Here is a 17,412-nt window from a genome sequence, read left to right as displayed (position 1 = left end):
AATAGTAATTATAATACTTTCTTTTATCAAAATTAGAGTTAGTATTAAAATGGATTCTAGGATTTTCTACTGTTTAACCTTTAATTTTTTTTTTTTTTTTTTTTACATTAAACCATCTGGTCAGAGTACTCTCCCTTTATTGACTACATAGGTACTGTATTCCTGGCACCTTTCTTAGTGATAGGATGTGGAGTTGATTAAAACATGGTCCTGATGTAAAACATGCATACTCCTAACTGAGAGGCACACACATTAAATCTTAATTCTGTCATACGGCAGAAAGTGCTATTAAGGAGTCAGCTAAAAGGCTTAAGTGGGTCATAGGATAGAGGAGTGAGGCCTGGAGGTGCAGGGCAAAGCTCCAAAGGCTGAGTTTGGTCCACTAGTGGTGCAGAGACAAGAAATCAGAGGGAAATTGCTGAGCCAAGGCCTAGAGGATAAGATTGAGATAATGATTATGACAAAGAGTTTAGTGTTCCTAGAACTTGGTTCAACAAACAATAATTGAACAAGTGTGAATGGCAGATTCCGTGTAAGGTTTGGGTATATAGTATGATCTACTTATAGACCAGTGAGGGAATCAGCCCCACAAGAAATTGAATACACTTATGAGAAAGTTATGAAAAAGGCACAGGAGAGTGCTACGAGGACAATGGGTTACAACGTGCGTATCACAGATTTGTGAGAAGGGTCAGGGAAGATGTCTTGAGATCAGGCTGGGCTAAGAGGCAACGAATGTCTAGGATAACAGCCAAGCCAAGCATATGGCTCAGTATCACTGCCAGATAAAGAATGTGGTGCAGAGGAATAGGAAAGTATACAAATCAAGATACAATGGAAGGAAATAAAACACTGTGTACACTGAAGTCTAGCAATTTCAGGCTGGTGGACTCCCAATTTCCAGGAGAACATTCCAGAACTGGTATGGTCTGAGATAAGGCTGAGGGGTATTAAGAGAGTCTTGTGCAATATGTTAGGTAAGTTGGACCTACTCTATAGGCCAAAAGATTTTTCAAACAAAATTCAAAATCTTACAGGGTAAACATAAAAAAAAAACTCCAAGGAACTCTGGCTCTTCTACATGGAGTAGAAAGTGAAATCAACAGATCTGTATTTTAAATAGACTAATTTGGGTGGGAGGAGCTTATGAGGCTAAGAAGGTAAGAGATGATAAGTGAACTAGGGCAGTAGTGTGGAAATGGGGAGGAGAGAATGGATTTGAGAAACATTGAAAGAGAATAAACTGTCAGGATTTGTACTTGATAAGGAATAAGGGGTAGGGAAGAGAAAAGGTTAAATTTCCAAGGTTGTAGTTTGGGTGGCTGGATGAATGATCCTTTTGCCAAGTGAGCTGGGAACTAAAAAAAAAAAAAAATTGAAAGTTGGGATGATGTCAAGTTTGAGCTTAAAGTGCTTATAAAGCTTCCATATTAGGAATGTTACTGGTTTTTGGAGACCTGGATTGAACACTTAGATTTGGGATCATCAGCATGAACCATGAGAAGGCACGAGAAAGGGTAAGATCGTCCAGGCTGATGAGAAGTGTTAGAGAACAGAACCTGGGAAACACCAATATAGAAGGAACTGGTGGAAGGGGAAGAAAAAGTAAATTCTATGGCTGAGAGCAAATAAAAAACCAGATTGGGAAAAGGAAAGCCAGGAAAGCAGAATCAGGGAAATCATGGGAATGATTGATACTGTTAAGTGAACTAGGAGTCCTATAAAATAAGGACAGAAAAGAAGCTATTGGACTTGACAAATAAACATCCTTGTGATCTTAGCAAGATCAATGTTAGCAGAGTGACAGGAGTTTGCAATAAGAGGAAATAAGATGAAAAGTGGCCAGGGCATGACGAAGGTAAAGTAGGTCAGAGCCAGATTTTGATTGGTACAGTATGCAGCTAAGGAGTTCTGACTTTCTAATGTAGACTATATAGAGTCACCTGAGATTTTTGCTGGGGGAACTAGCATCATCAGATGAATTTGCAGAGATGACTTTGAAGTGGTATAAAGATGGATTGAAATGAGTAGGTATTAGAAGCAGAAAAGCAACATGGGAGGCATAGAAATGAAAATTGACACTTCTACCCAGCTTCCAATATGACTAATCACTTCCTAAACCACAGTGTAGATCAAAAATACTTTGCACCTTGAGATAATCCAGAAATCACAGAATTACTATCTGCTTCTGATCTACAAAATATGAAAAAAAACTTGAATATTTCTTTAGTACCCAAACTTTCTCACAAAACAAATTTAAGCCTGCTTTTGACCATGTTATAACTGAAGATGTATGATTACCTCTGAAAATAGGAAACCAAGTAGGAAAGTTGCTGTTCCCACCACGAACAGCATGAAAACACAATGCGAACCAGGTAATCTCAGGAATTTCAGTTTTGTCTCTAAATAGTTGGTTGTTTTGTTTTGTTTTATGTTGTTTTGCCAGTATTTCTGAAGTCTGACTCCCTGTCTGTATTTGTTCTAATTAAATATTTTCTTAGCTTTTCTAATTTCTTTTTTTCACCTAAGGTCACAAAGCAAGCAAGTCTCTCAAAGATTGGAATTCAGGCAATGTAAGTTCAGACACATCTCTCTAAACTACGAGGGTATACCCTCTCTTAGTTTGTCCTGCTCTCTCTCTTTTAAATATTTTTAAAAATTATTTATTTTTGACAAATAAAAATTACATATATTTATTGTGCACATGTTGTTTTGAAATATGCATACATCGTGGAATAGATAAATCAAGCTAATTAACATATGCATTATTTCATATATTTGTCATTTTTGTGATGAGAACACACAAAATCCACTCAATTTCAAGAATATATTAACTATAATTACCACGTTGCACAATAGATTTCTTAAACTTCTTTCTCCTATCTAACTGAAATTTTGTATCCTTTGACCAACATCTCCCTAACCCTCTTCCTTTTCTCCTCAGCCCCTGGTAACCACCATCCTACTTTTTTAGATTCCACATATAAGTGAGATTATTTGGTATTTGTCTTTCTGTGTCTGGCTTATTTCACTTATTTCATCCAGGTTCAACCATAATGTCATAAATGACAGAATTTCCTTTGTTTTTAAGGCTGAGTCGTATTCTATTGTGTATATATTCCATATTTTCTTTATCTGTTCATCCATTGATGGACACTTAGGTTGACTGTGTATCTTGGCTATTGTGAACAGTGTTGCAATGAATGTGGGAGTGCAGATATGTCTTTGACATAATGATTTTATTTCCTTTGGATATCCTCCCTCTCTCTTCAATGTTGTGTATTACTTGTATACATATCTGTTACTTCTAGAACGTGTTTGGTTCAGGCTCTGTTATTCTCTTATCTGGCCCATATTTAGCATAGTGTTCTCTTGTACATAGGAATTGATCAATAAACATTTCTTAATGAAAACGCATTAAAGCAATAGGAACCGAAGGTATTTATGCAGAGTTAGAGAGTATAGGACATGTGCTTGGTGACCTCGAGTATGACAGTTTATCAAAACATCTGATTACTTTGTGAAAATTTTGCTGAAGTACACAGCAGTGAATGCTGTAATGACAATGGCTACTTTGAAGGCTAATAGCATTCCACTTATAACTGGTATGCTAAGAGCAGTATTTGAGATTTTCCAGAGCATTAGGCAAATATTCGTCTTAGAGAACTGACAAAAATATTTTACTTTCTGATTAAAATTTAACCAAGGTGATCTTCTGGGGTATGATGGATGGTGGCTAGCAGCACGTGATTCACCCCTCTATGCTTCCCATGGAAACTTCCAAGAAAACCAAAAGTGATGAAAAATCACAATAGCACTGGCAATTAGGGGTACCAATCAAAGATGTCCCAGAGAAACTTTCCCTAAATTTCAGACAACTGAATAGACTGGGAAATATTCAGTGACTGACTAGTGTCTAAACTCCTAAAACATTAACCTGACCAGAGGGAAACGGTAGGGTATTTCTAGGAGCCATCCACCATCAGCCCCTATATCAGATACCCGGGGCCTAGGCTGATGCCCAGCAAGGCTAATCAATCACTTCCTATTTCATGGTAATGGCCTCCCAAGCCAGGGAAGCTGTTTTTCGCTGCCCCACACCTTCTCACTCTATATCCATTAAAGAGCGTACAATTCCCAAGGCTGTAATACTGCCTGTGCACTAGAGAACGGGCAATGGGATGTGAAGCTACTTAGACGAAAGGGCTAGAAAAACAATGGGAACAGTATACCCTGGGGATTATACAAAATCTTTTATGTTCTGCTTTTAGCAACATAAAATTATGGTTGTTTACATTGTTTAGGGAAAAAAAAATAGGCTTAGATAAAGCACCAATAGGATCAGGTGAATATTTTTCCCCAGTCTAAAACAGAGTTTCATTTTAATAAAAACAAGGCAAAACGTGGAAAATTTTTATGGACTTGCTTTCAGTTTAAAGTCTGCAGGTGGTTGCTGACAACATGCAGGTGATCAGCAAATATGGATTTAAAGGAATGCTGCAAGTTGCCAAAACAAGCAGGATACGAATGCCTTTGTATATTATTATCTCAACACACACACACACACACACACACACACACACATTTGTGCACATCACACAAAACACTTATGTGTATGTGTCTACATATGAAAACAAAACAACCAAAACCTCAGCAGGAAATACTACTAATTAAATGGTCTCTGGTTGGAGCCATAGAATTTTGTTATTTAAAAAATGTAGACTATATGTTTTTAATTGTACTATTAGCATGTTTTATTACCCTAATCAGAAAATATATATAAAATATATATTAAATTTTGCTAGTTCACATTTTGCCCTATGTTTGATTTTAACAGTCTCTTTGTAATAACTTTAAACACTAATAAGAAAAATAATTCAACTTTTTAAAACTCTTGTTTAACTAAAATTTCTTTATATGTATTTTCCTTTTAAAAAAACCGCATAACCTTGAAAGCATTTAATGCAAACCTGTCTAATATACCATGATACTTTAAATATCATTAAATAAGATTTCTGTGGAAGAAGTCAAACAAATGCTCACAACATGATTTTTTTCTTTCCAAATTTATCATAGACTTTAGTAATTTCTGGTTAAGAAGTATATGACCCCCAATACAATAAAATTACTATTAAATAGGTATCAGTTTAATTGCATGAAGTATAGCAGGAATTTTAAAAATATTAATGGAACAATATTGGTGCACAACTTCCTGAGACAAAATACAGGTACAAGAATGGTGAAGATGTGAAAAATCAAAAGAGTCTAATGAGAAAAACTCAATATTTCACTTAATGCTACTTTTCTTCCCATTATATTTTTATATCAGTTTCAATATTAAATTAGTATTACCGTGATGTTTTCCTTGTCAGATCATCAATCAGCAAAACTTTTGTTGTTTGATAAAAGGAAAAAGGTAAATAAGTTAAAATCATACATATAACCCTCTTAAATTTGGTCACAATTAAGTTAAACATGTTTCAATATACCTAAAGATTAAAGACACAATACCTAGGAAGTAGTTGACACCTCTTGGAACTTATTAAAATATTCTTCTTAGAAATAACTAATGACTTGGGATTTAAACAAAACTTGGAATACCAAGATTCAAAGTTTAATCATTTGATATTGACTTTAAAAGAATGAAACAGCAAAAGAATGTTCAGTTCACTCCAATGAGTATAATCTTTTCCCAGGTTGGTGAAAATACCTGTCCTTTTCTAAAAACTGTGACTAAGAGCATGGTAAGTTAAAAAAGGCTCCTCTTGGTACCAAAACAATAGTCTACATTGAACTTGCCTTTTCATGTTCACTTGTAACCCTATAATGTAAATGATTAGACAATTGATATGGTAAAGGTAGTAGTATGCAACAAAGTACACATTTCTTAGATAATTAAAGGAGGAAAAAAATTAAAAAAAAGTGTTAATGAGGGTTAGTAGATGCATTTCTTGGAAACCTTGAAGAAATGGTCAGTGAAAAGTTTTGCTTTTCTTTTCTTTCTTTCATTCATTCATTCTTTCTTTTTTTTTTTTTTGTATGTGAATGGATAAAGGGAGTCTGGGTGGCCAATTTAGAGTTAAGAGTACCATTGCCTAAAAGTACTTCATAAACCTAGCTTGCTTCTGTGACCTTAGAAAAGTAATTTCATCACTTTTAGAATCAGTTTTTCCATATATAAAATGAAAGGACTGTTAGAAGATCTAATCCTTACAAGTTCTAACATGTTACATATTTATGACTATAAATAACATGTTGGTTTTGCCCAGCTATATACATCCCTTCTTTCTACTTCTTTCTAAATCTAAGCATCTGATTCTTGGAGCCTGGGCTTAGGAAGGATAGCAAGAGCACAGAACAGGCGAGGCAACCTGAAGCAACCTTTGCTTTGCGCAGAGCTTTCAGCTAATGGGCTTCTGCACAGAGTTCAATTTGGTGAAATGTCTGCCTCTGAGTTAGTGTGTATTCTCTCTTTATGTGTGGTTACAGCCAAGGCAAACTTTTTCTTTTTTCTAACCATCTCTGTTGAAAATCATTTCCCTTGAAAGGCTACGGTTCCAGTGCTACTTATTCTCAGGGCAGAAAGTACAATCAGCAATTAAAAATGACTGACTATATCTCCGCTGCAAACCACTTCTTAAAAAAACTAAAAGTACCTCTTCAAAAAGAAATAGGTCAAAAAGTACTACTGCAATCTCTGGAAATGTTTAACATTCTTCCCCAAAGAAATGATTAAAAACAATGGATTAATAATGTTAAAAGTACTGCACTTCACTTTCGCAAGTAAATGGGGTCAATGTCAAAACAATTTAACAAATGGAATTTCAGTTCCATGGGAAAAGTTAGAGTAACAAACTCCAGAAGATGATGCTAATTGTGAATAATGAAACATGGTACTGGCATAAAAACAGACACATAGACTAAAGGAACAAAATAGAGAGCCCAGAAACAAATCCATGAATTCACAGCCTAATGACTGCTAACAAGCATCAATGATTTTTGACAACACACAATGGGCAAAGGATGGTCTTTTTAATAAACGGTGTTGAGAAAACTATGTAGGCACATCGTAGAATAATAAAATTTGACCCTTATCTCACACCATATAAAAAATCAACTCAAAATGGATTAAAAACTTAAATGTAACATCCCAAACTATGAAACTACTGGAACAAAACAGGGGGAAAACTCCATGGCATTGATCTGCACAATGATTTATTAGCTATGGCCCAAAAGGCACAGGTGACAAAAGCAAAAATAAACAAATGAGACTGCATTAAACTGAAAAGATTCTGAACAGCAAAGGAAACAATCAACAGAGTTAAGAGACAACCTACAGAATGGGAGAAAATAATCGGCAAATTATACATTTAATAAAGGATTAATATTCAAAATATATAAGGAAGTCAAACAATTCAATAGCAAGAAAACAAATAACCCAATTAAAAAAACAAACGAAGGATCTGAATAGATATTTCCCCAAAGAAGACATAGAACTGACCACCAGGGATATGAAAAATGCTCAACATCACTAATCATCAGGGAAATGCAAATTAAAATCATAATATCACCTCACTCCCATTATAATGGCTATGATCAAAAAAGAGAAAAGGTAAGTGCTGGTGAAGAGGTGGAGAAAAGGGAATGTTGCATGCTGTTGGTGCAAATCTAAATTATTATAGCTGTTATGGAAAATAGTATGGAAAAATTAAAAATAGAACTACCACACAATCCATCAATTCCACTACTGGGTATATATTTTCAAAGTAATTGAAAGCAGTATGTCAAAGAGATATCTACACTCCCATGTTTACTGTAGCACTATTCACAATAGCCAAAATATGGAATCAACTTAAATGTCTATCGACAGACAGATGGATAGAGAAAATGTGGTGTGTATGTATATACATATACATGCACAAAGAAATAGTATTCAGCCATAAAAATGAAGGAAATTCTGCCATTTGCAGCAACATGGCTGAACCTGGAGAACATTATGGTAAGTAAAATAAGCCAGACACAGATAGGAAAACACTGCATGATCTCAATCATAAGTGGAGTATAAAAAAGTAGAACTCATACAAGTAGAGAATAGAATGTAGTTACCAGGGGCTGGGGAGTTTTGGTGGGGCAGCTTGGGAGATACTGGCCAAAGGACAAAAAGTTTCAGCTAGATAGGAGGAATACTTTCAAGAGATCTATTGCACAACATGGTGACTATAGTTAACAATATATTGTACTCCTGAAAAATGCTAAGAGAGTGGAAGTTAAGTGTTCTTACCACAAAAATGACAAGTATGTGAGGCAATACTTATGTTAATTAGCTAGATTTAGTCATTCCACAATATGTATTTACTTTAAAACATCATGCTGTACATAATAAATACATACAATTTTATCTGTCACCTTAAAAAAAGTAAAATAAGCTGTGAATAATGAGAAAGTTACTGGCATGTTTTCAGCTGAAGCAAGTGCTACAAGGTTATTAACCATTAATTCTCAAAATATTATTGGCCTAATATTGAGAAGTCCTGTGTATCTCAAGCACCACATCTGGATTCATCTCACTTGCTAAGTATCATCATAAGTATCATAATGCAAAAAAACAAAACAATTGTCTAACTCATATGCCATTTCATGGACAACTGTTCACAATCACAGTTAACTTGTATTTTTTAAGGACTGGAAATACCTTTGATTTAAAAGATTTAAAGACCGGCGCAGTGGCTCATGCCTGTAATCCTAACACTCTGGGAGGCTGAGGCGGGAGGATCGCTAGAGATCAGGAGTTCGAGACCAGCCTGAGCAAGAGCGAGACCCTGTCTCTACTAAAAATAGAAAGAAATTATCTGGACAGCTAAAAATATATATATAGAAAAAAATTAGCCAGGCATGGTGGCATATGCCTGTAGTCCCAGATACTCGGCAGGGTGTGGCAGGAGGATTGCTTAAGCCCAGGAGTTTGAGGTTGCTGTGAGCTAGGCTGATGCCAGAGCACTCCGGGCCGGGCAACAGAGTGAGACTCTGTCTCAAAAAAAAAAAAAAAAAAAAAAAAATATATATATATATAAAGATTTAAAAAATCAATTATTTTTTAATGAACAGAAGAGCAGGTTGACTGGAAAGAAGTACCAAAAGGAGACAATGATCCTTACTTAGATCCTAGGAAGAGATTTCAGAGAAACAATGCAGGATGAAAGGAAAGACTATCTGCATTCCTGATGTTAGAAACTTATACACTAAAACTGTATTTAACACATTTCTCCCCAAAATTTAGATCCACATGTATTTCAATGATAAAGAAATATTTTATTCTTCCTTGTCTCTAAAGAGAGACTCAAACATTTAAGAATCACTTCTTAGGCCAAAAGCATTATAGCTTCTCATAGATGCTATGGATTGCTAGAGCCCAATTCTGGACATTTTCAGTACAAGAGCAGTGGTGTGGGACAGGAAGGTAATGAAAGACATAGGTTTAGAGGAGTGACAGAAGTTGAAGGGCAAGTAAGAGTGAGACTCTCAGGCTGCCCATCAGCTTTCTCTGACACCTCTCCTCATCTGTGTCTGGAGTTGGTTCCTCCAAATCCATGCTCTTAGAACCCCTATATGTACCTCTATTAAACTGTCTTGTTAGTATTTATTTTTTTCTTCCTTTTCCTCCTAAATTAGGAGCTCACCAGAGGAAAAAGCTATCTTTAACTGCTGTATATTCTCCATTGCCCTGCGATGTGGGTCTGAATATTTGTGTTTACCTGAAATTCATATGTTGAAACCAACCCTCAAGTTGATAGAATTAGGAAGTGGGGCCTTTGGGAAGTGGTTAGGACATAAGGGTAGAACCCTCATGAATGGGATTTAGTGCCCTTATAAAAGAGGCCCCAGAGAGTTCTCTCCACTTCTTTGACCATAAAAGATAACCATCTATAAATCAGGAAGTAGCCCCCCACCAGACAATGAATCTATCAGCACTTTGATTTTGGACTTCCTAGCCACCAGAACTCTGAGAAATAAATTTCTATTGTTTATAAGCCACTCAGTTTATGGTATTTTGTTATACCAGCTCAACAGACTAAGACATCATATATATGTCATCATATTTAGACACTCAGAAAATGTCTATTGAATAAATTAAGCTTCTAGAGTGTAGGCTTCATGAGAAACTAGATCTTGACTTCTTGTTTGCTGTTGTATTCTCTGTGCCTAGAAAAGTTCCTGGAACATGATAGGCACTCAGTAAATATTTCTTAAATGAATGAATGACTCAATTAAGCAGCTCTCTCATTAGAAAGTAGGCGCCTGCTCAAGCAGCTAAAATAGACTGTTGGCTTTAAAATAAACTGTATCCAAACAGTTCTGGTTTAAATATGGATTAAATTAAGATGCCCAGTGCCAAAGTACAGGTTGTTTGTTAATCATATCAAGGTAAAAAATATTGACCTAATGTTTTTCTCTCATTTGGCATTATGAAGTCATTACCACAGTTTAAAAGAATCTCAGATTTTGTGGGACATGTTGGGCTACATTTTACAATAAATGACTGATTAAACACACAGTTAAAATGTATTTGCTTGATAGAAATCACCTCCAGAGGATGATTTAATCCTTAATGCCTGATCTGAAATTTCCTAAATGTTTTCAGCAGTGAACACTTTGTCTGTCAGAACATTGTCAGGAACATATATATTTGCATAAATAGATGAAAAGCACCAAGAACTTCCAAAATGCTCATGATGGAAACATGTTCTATGCTTAACCCATAAGGCAACATATCCAGAATAGTATGCTCCTTTGAAAAAGGGAACAGATTCTCATTCTTACTGTCATAAATCAGAAAACTGCTTTTATTTTAGATGGATGGTCGCGTTTGCCACGTAGGAACAAATTCTTCAGATCCTTGATCCATTACTTGTTCAAATGGGAAAATTGTAATGCTTTTCTTTCTCACAAAGGCTTCCAGAACAAAAGATACATTTTAAGGCAACACACAGGGCTAATCTTAATAAATTGTGCCCTCAAAAAGACTATTTTGTGGTGAAAGGGAAATGCATTTACAGTAAACAGGGATTGCCTTGGAGTACTGGAAAGTTCAGTCTTAATGTTCAGGTTATTTACCAGAAAAATAGATTTGGTCTCCTTTTTGTGATGAGAAATACACAAGAGAAAAATTTTGTAATGTACTATCAGACTCTCTGACTTAATACACACTTCTTATTTATTTCTTTTCCAAATCTATCTTCAAAGAACTGGTGATATGCTTAAAAGAAACCAAGCAATCTCTAATAAAAAAAGGAAAATTATGAAGTTACCTGGGGATTTGGATAAGTCTAAATGGTCTTTAAATATCAAAAGAAACTGCAATTTGACTTCTGTTTCTGATCAAATAATGTCTAGGAAAGTCCACAGAATTAAGCGGTTTTGCCCCTCCCCAAACTCATAAGTATCCTTACTAGACAGATAGGACACCATTTCTTCTTTGAAGCTGAGTTTTCCTATTATGTGTTTTTAAAAATTAAGAGGAAGTAATTCTGAAATAAGCTTAAAACATTTAGTTCTAGGTTTTGTTTGTTTTTATTTGTTGGTTGGTTGGTTTTCTGGTTATTTTTTGTTATTGTTATTCCTTGAAGCAAGTTTTCAAAACAACAAATAGTTATTCACTATTCAACCAGTTTAAATTTGAAAATAGATTTATTCATAAACTGGTTTTTTTTTCCAGTTGAGTTAGTCATTGGCCAAAAATAGATTAGGACTCAAGATACAGTTCAATTGCAAAAGTATCATTTTGAAAGTATGGTAAAAACTAACTATGAAAGCTATATTTCAACCCCTGACTGGAAAATATCAGTACTCTGAAACTCCCTCAAATTATTAGAAATGATCAATGTGGTATGCTCTAAAATGCTTAAATGCAACACAGGTGGTGACATAGATAACTATACCAGCTTAATTAAGCTTTTCATTTCTACTTTGCTTGCTTTTGGCAACTGAAAACCTCTGACACCTACAACACACCAGGAGAAGTTGAAAATAAATGTAATTTTGATAAACAACTTCTGCTTCTGATTCATTCAATTACAAAAATATATTGAGTTTCTACCATGCATCAAGAACTTAAAAAGTAGTAATGGAAAAAGGACTGGTCTCTTCAAAATTTTAATTTGTAAATCCTTGAATAGAATTCAAATGCGTCTCTAAACTGCTCCATTCTATTATCTCTCCTAAACATAATTATAGATTATAATAAGATTAACATATTGATGTAAATTGGGTACATGTGTATTTTTGTTTGAAAGCACTTAATTTGAAATAATTAATGTATACCAATAAATAGTAAATGAAGAGATTATATCTATGTTGGTAGTAACTTGTTTTTAGGATTTATCAGATTGTCAGACAATAGAAATTTACTTTTTTCTTCTGGCAAGGTAATGGTACAATTTGTAGTGTCAAAGCAAAAATTGCACCAAAGTTCATTGGGCAAGAAAATTTCTGTTCATGGCTATGGCAATAGGAATTGCCAAAACTGTCTAAAGTTTTGTCAACCTGAGAGAAATGTGAAGTCTGTCTTGATCAGTACTCAATGCTAAAATAAACATGTAATAAATAAAAATATTAATATAAAATTAAATATATAGCCACAGATATAATCTACCACATTTTGTCATCATTAGAGTATATATGTAAATGCATCACACACAGACACACACAAGAAAGGCATTCTCTTTCCTATGTCTGTCTGCCTTGCTTTCACTCCTTAGACTGGGGGTTGGCAATCTAGGGCCCTCAAGACAAAGATTTGTGTTTGTTTTTTTAATTAAGTTTTATCAGAACACAGCCATGCCCATTTGTTTACTTGATATCTATGGCTGCTTTGCACTAGGACTACAGAGCTGAGCAGTATCACAGAGACTGCAAGGCCCACAAAATATTTACTATCTGGCCTTTTACAGAAAAAAAATATTGCCAACTCCTATTTTATAGTAATACTATTATCTAGTGTGAACAGGGGCTTTGTCAAAACTTAGTTTGATAAATAAGACCCAATTTACCTGCTGGTCACTTGATGCATATATTTTTATGCATATATATATTTTTATAATTTTTATTGTTTACTTAGGTTGAGAGGCAAGAGAAAAATACAATGTGAGAGAATGAAGGAGGGCTAATTCTCCTCTTTTCAATTCTCATATATTTACCAATTTTCTATACTAACATGATTACGTGCTTCTCAGAAAATAGGAACATGAAAATGAAGGCATCTAACATCAGCTCACAGAAATATATTGGAATAAATTTAACTTGATCCTTCCTTTTACTGGAATTTTTTTTCCAGAAGCAGGTTGTTTTGATTTTTGTAGACCTAGCTTTCTTTGGGCAGAACAGTTCATGTACCTTAGACTGTTAATCCTAGTTGCGTGTTAATTGTGCTCAAATATGATACTAGGTGTTCTGCTGAGTTATAGCCTTTGGCATGGGATGGAGCAGGTATTAAAGTCACAGACTCCTTTATGGCTGCACAATTATCAAATAGGTTGTCTTGAAAGGAATGAGCTCCCTGTTACTGGATGTGAACAAGCAGAGGGATGATGACTGTCATTCCGGGATCTAAAAACAGGGTTTCTAGATTTGGGAGGGAGTTTCAATTGGGTAATTTCTAAGGTTTTTTTTTTTTTTTCCATCTAAGAATATGTATATCTTTATTATTTAGCATCAGAACTTTCCATAAACTGAAACAGCATGTACAATATCTCCAGAAGTAATTTAAAAACATTCATTATTACATTATCCTGTTCTAGAATTATAACTAGTGATTAAGTGCTATGAATAGTAAACTCTGAAGAGGAATACTGATTTTGGTCCAACCTATATCGATCATTAAGATGGTTAAAATTGACTAATTATCTGGTCCAGAATTTATTCAGTTTACATGAAAATATGACCTTAAAAAAGAAAAGGCCTCTAATATATACATATAAATACTTTACATGTCATACACGATATATAGCTGAACCAAATGCACTTACAAACTTAGCCCAGGTGTCAAACAGCAAATTAGAGAGAAGTAATGACCCAGCTCTAAATCCTTAATGAAACTCCTCAGTAAGGGTTAGGTGCCTGTATAAGACAATCCTGTGGTACCACATTTGCTATAATGTTTGGGTTCTATGCATGCTAAATAAATCATTGTTTTAGTGAATCAGTAGTGCTGATATAAATATAAGAAGGAAGGACATAGTCTAATATTAGGGGCAAGACACAATTATGGCTCTGGATGTATCTCTAACAGGCTTTGTAACCTTGTAAAAATCAGGCATCAGGGCTTTAGTTTCCTAAGATATCAAATAAGGCATTGGTTCTCAAACTTTACATGAGAATCACTTGGAAGGTGTGTTAAAACACAAATTGCTGGGCTCCACCCTTAGAATTTTTTTATTCATCAGGTCTGGGGTGGGTTGAATAATTTGCATTTCTAAGTTACCAGGTGCTGCTCACACTGCTTGTCAAGGGACCACACTTGGAGAACAAGACAGGGGTTGGGAGGATGGTGTTAGCGAATCACCAAATCATTAGTACTTCAGCTGTCAGAGAGACAGCCGTCAGCATCAAACATACACAAAGAAATGTAATCATCGTTTTAATCAAAGTTTCATTTGAATTAGAAGTGAGATGAATGTTCTTTTTTTTTTCTTTAGATTTCAACAGAGATTTGTGACCACGTAAATGTTCTATAATACTTACGTCATAGCTTGATAAATGGATTCAATCCCATAACGCATGGCAAATTCATCAACTATTTCTTGGGAAGCATCATCAAAGAAAACCTTCCAGGCTTCATCTCCTTTGACATCTGGGATTTTCACTCCACCATTAGATTTCACTTCAGTTAAATAATGGAATAGATTCTAAAAGCAAGTGGTTTTCAATTGTTCAGTGATTCTTTAGAATAGGCCCGAAATACTTAACTATAAGTTTCAGTAAAATGTACTTGCATTGTCATCACTTCAAATATTTCATCAGCATCTACAAGCGATAGGAATATCTTGGATTTTTTTCTAACTCACTTCACCTTCTGTGAAAAATCTGCTTTTACTGCTGCCTAGGTCTATGTAGAATCAATGATTCAAAGGTTTTGTACATACCAAACCATTTTCAGAAGGTAGTAAAAGTTTTTGCATGTAGACATTTTTAAATAATATATTTTGCATTCATAGGTTCTGAGTAAATTTTAGTGCCCTGGATGAATAATGTGATTTTGGCTATGTTAATACAGAATTTAGTTATGTAAATGATACTAAAGGGCTTTGGCTGCAAAATGGGAAGAGTCAGATCAATGAATTGAGGTTGAAATGAATGTTTGAAAATTTTGTAATGCAAAAATAAATCACTACCCTCAATTCATTTTTGCTTCTAACAAGTTTAGAAACTAACTGCTATATGGATGCAGCCTGGGTAGACTGAAGGACCTTTTCTTCGATTTCAGTTTTATAGTACCTGGCTCTTGGACCAGCAGGAAAGACTCTGAAAAGTGAAGCACAGTGCTGTTCCTCTGATCACAGATATTCTCTGCCCACACTTTAAGGCCAGAGTTCTCCATCATGTCAGTCCAAGGGATTTCTTTTTGTTGGTCTGAAAACTGAACCACCTTTCTTCAAAGAACAATATCAGTGACTACTAGATTGTGGTCACAAAATTAAGCCTAAATCCTGGATCTAATTACTTTGTAATATATAAATGGATTTAAAAAGTGTTCTTGATTTCTTTCTTGGTAAAATGGGGTGTAAATATTTGCATGTAAAATTTTCATAAATATATTTAGGAAAAATAGCATGCAAAAGAGCAAAGCTGTCTTTCAGCTGTTTTTTTCTGTCTTAGGAATGTGCTTTCTCTTCATCACTTTGAACATGGAGAAAGGTACATTCATTCCTCAGATTCATCTCATACTTTTTGATATATGAGACAAGTATCATTTGCATCAGAGAAAGTCTCCAGTTACGTCTCTAACTAACTTCTCAGCTGCAAAGCATCCAATAGAAGCCCGAGATTTTGAGCCTATGTATCCATACTGAGGCATAAAAGGGAACTTGTGAATTCACCGTTTGGACTAACGGTGAGTGGTCTCTCACTCTCTCCAAGCCAACCAGGCCCTACCTTTTTGGTGGGTAACCACCTACTGATCCTCTCATATATCTTTGTGGAAAGAACAGTTAGAATGGAGGAGGGTTCAATATGTATGAAGCCCTTTCTTGTACTCAGAAAAAGGAAGAAAAAAATGCCTGCTTGTTACATTGGCTCCCAAAAGCCACTGAAGCCACATCAGCATTTTTATGTTTGTAGTTATAAATAATACCTCTAATTAAATCTTCAATAAAACCTGAACCCTAACTCAGAGTTCTCAAAAACAATTATGATTTGGATCCTCTCCCGTGCTACTGAAGTATTCTCTCTTTAATGCTTCCAAAATACTTGTCATTACTCATTTCTTCAATGAATACTTTTTAACGTTTTTCCTTACTCTTTGGAAAAATGGTAATTTTTTCCTACTTATGCATTATTCTCTATGAATACCTGCCTCATGGGCTTGTTCTAAACTTTCATCAGAGGACAAGCTTGCAGGGGGCAACACACAGGATGTATGATTCTCTAGCCCATCATCTGCCATAGGAGAGAGTCAGAACTCCAGGAACAACTCTACAAACTTAACTCAATGATTTTTAAACCAAATTATTTAGTTTTATAACCCGTAATTAAGACCACTTCCTTTTCTAGGTTTTATCATCAATAAAATGCAATTTATTTACCTCATGTAAACATGTGTATTGTATATGATATGGAGCAACCTTCTCCTCTCCTTTTATTTCCACATTGATTTTCAGTCGAATGGCCCCAGATACAGCTGACTTATCTGTCCGTTTCTCTAATAAAGCAAAAAAGTAATTGTTTAGTCATCTTTGACAATACCATGTTTCTCATACACTTTCTCAAAAGCTTTAAAAAAGACTTAAATGGCTAAAAGCCATTTTTTAGGTCAGATTTGATTATCAAGTAACAATTATTTCCCTAAATATAATTTAAAATATTTGCCTATTGTGTCTTTGTGATTGTCAAACTGTCTTATAGATTTGTCAAATAGAAAAACTTTATCAGAAGACCCTGCTATTCTGATATAAATTTCTGTGTACTTGATCAGTTTATACAATGAAGTTAAATGAGTTTTTGGCAATTAAAAGCAAGACAACTGCAAGTGTAAAATTAACCAGGAAAGTGTTTTGCCTAAAAGCTACCACTGCTTAGTTTCTCCTTTTTCTTTCTGTGCTTCAAAAGATGAGCCAAAGCTCTGGTTAGCAAATAAAAATTTTAATAGCTTTCATTATCTATCAGTGATTCATAAAGACCTACAGTCTATAACCTGTGTTT

At 34.8% G+C, this 17,412-nt stretch overlaps 1 protein-coding gene across 2 annotated transcripts in view; it reads right to left on the bottom strand.

Annotated features, from left to right (window-relative positions):
* UNC13C (unc-13 homolog C) overlaps window positions 1-17,412 on the bottom strand; it is a 533,240-nt gene that overhangs the window by 254,061 nt on the left and 261,767 nt on the right. For both annotated transcript variants that reach the window (XM_045555386.1, XM_045555388.1), the window contains 2 exons: window positions 16,797-16,912; window positions 14,737-14,900 (listed from right to left, as the gene is read on the bottom strand). In XM_045555386.1, coding sequence (XP_045411342.1) covers window positions 14,737-14,900; window positions 16,797-16,912 — 280 coding nt within the window. The remainder of the gene's footprint in view (window positions 1-14,736; window positions 14,901-16,796; window positions 16,913-17,412) is intronic.

Source organism: Lemur catta, chromosome 1 (genome assembly GCF_020740605.2).
Source record: "Lemur catta isolate mLemCat1 chromosome 1, mLemCat1.pri, whole genome shotgun sequence".
NCBI classification, from domain to species: domain Eukaryota; kingdom Metazoa; phylum Chordata; class Mammalia; order Primates; family Lemuridae; genus Lemur; species Lemur catta.
The sequence above is the reverse complement of the archived record's forward strand: the minus strand, read 5'-3'. Positions and strand labels throughout refer to the sequence as shown.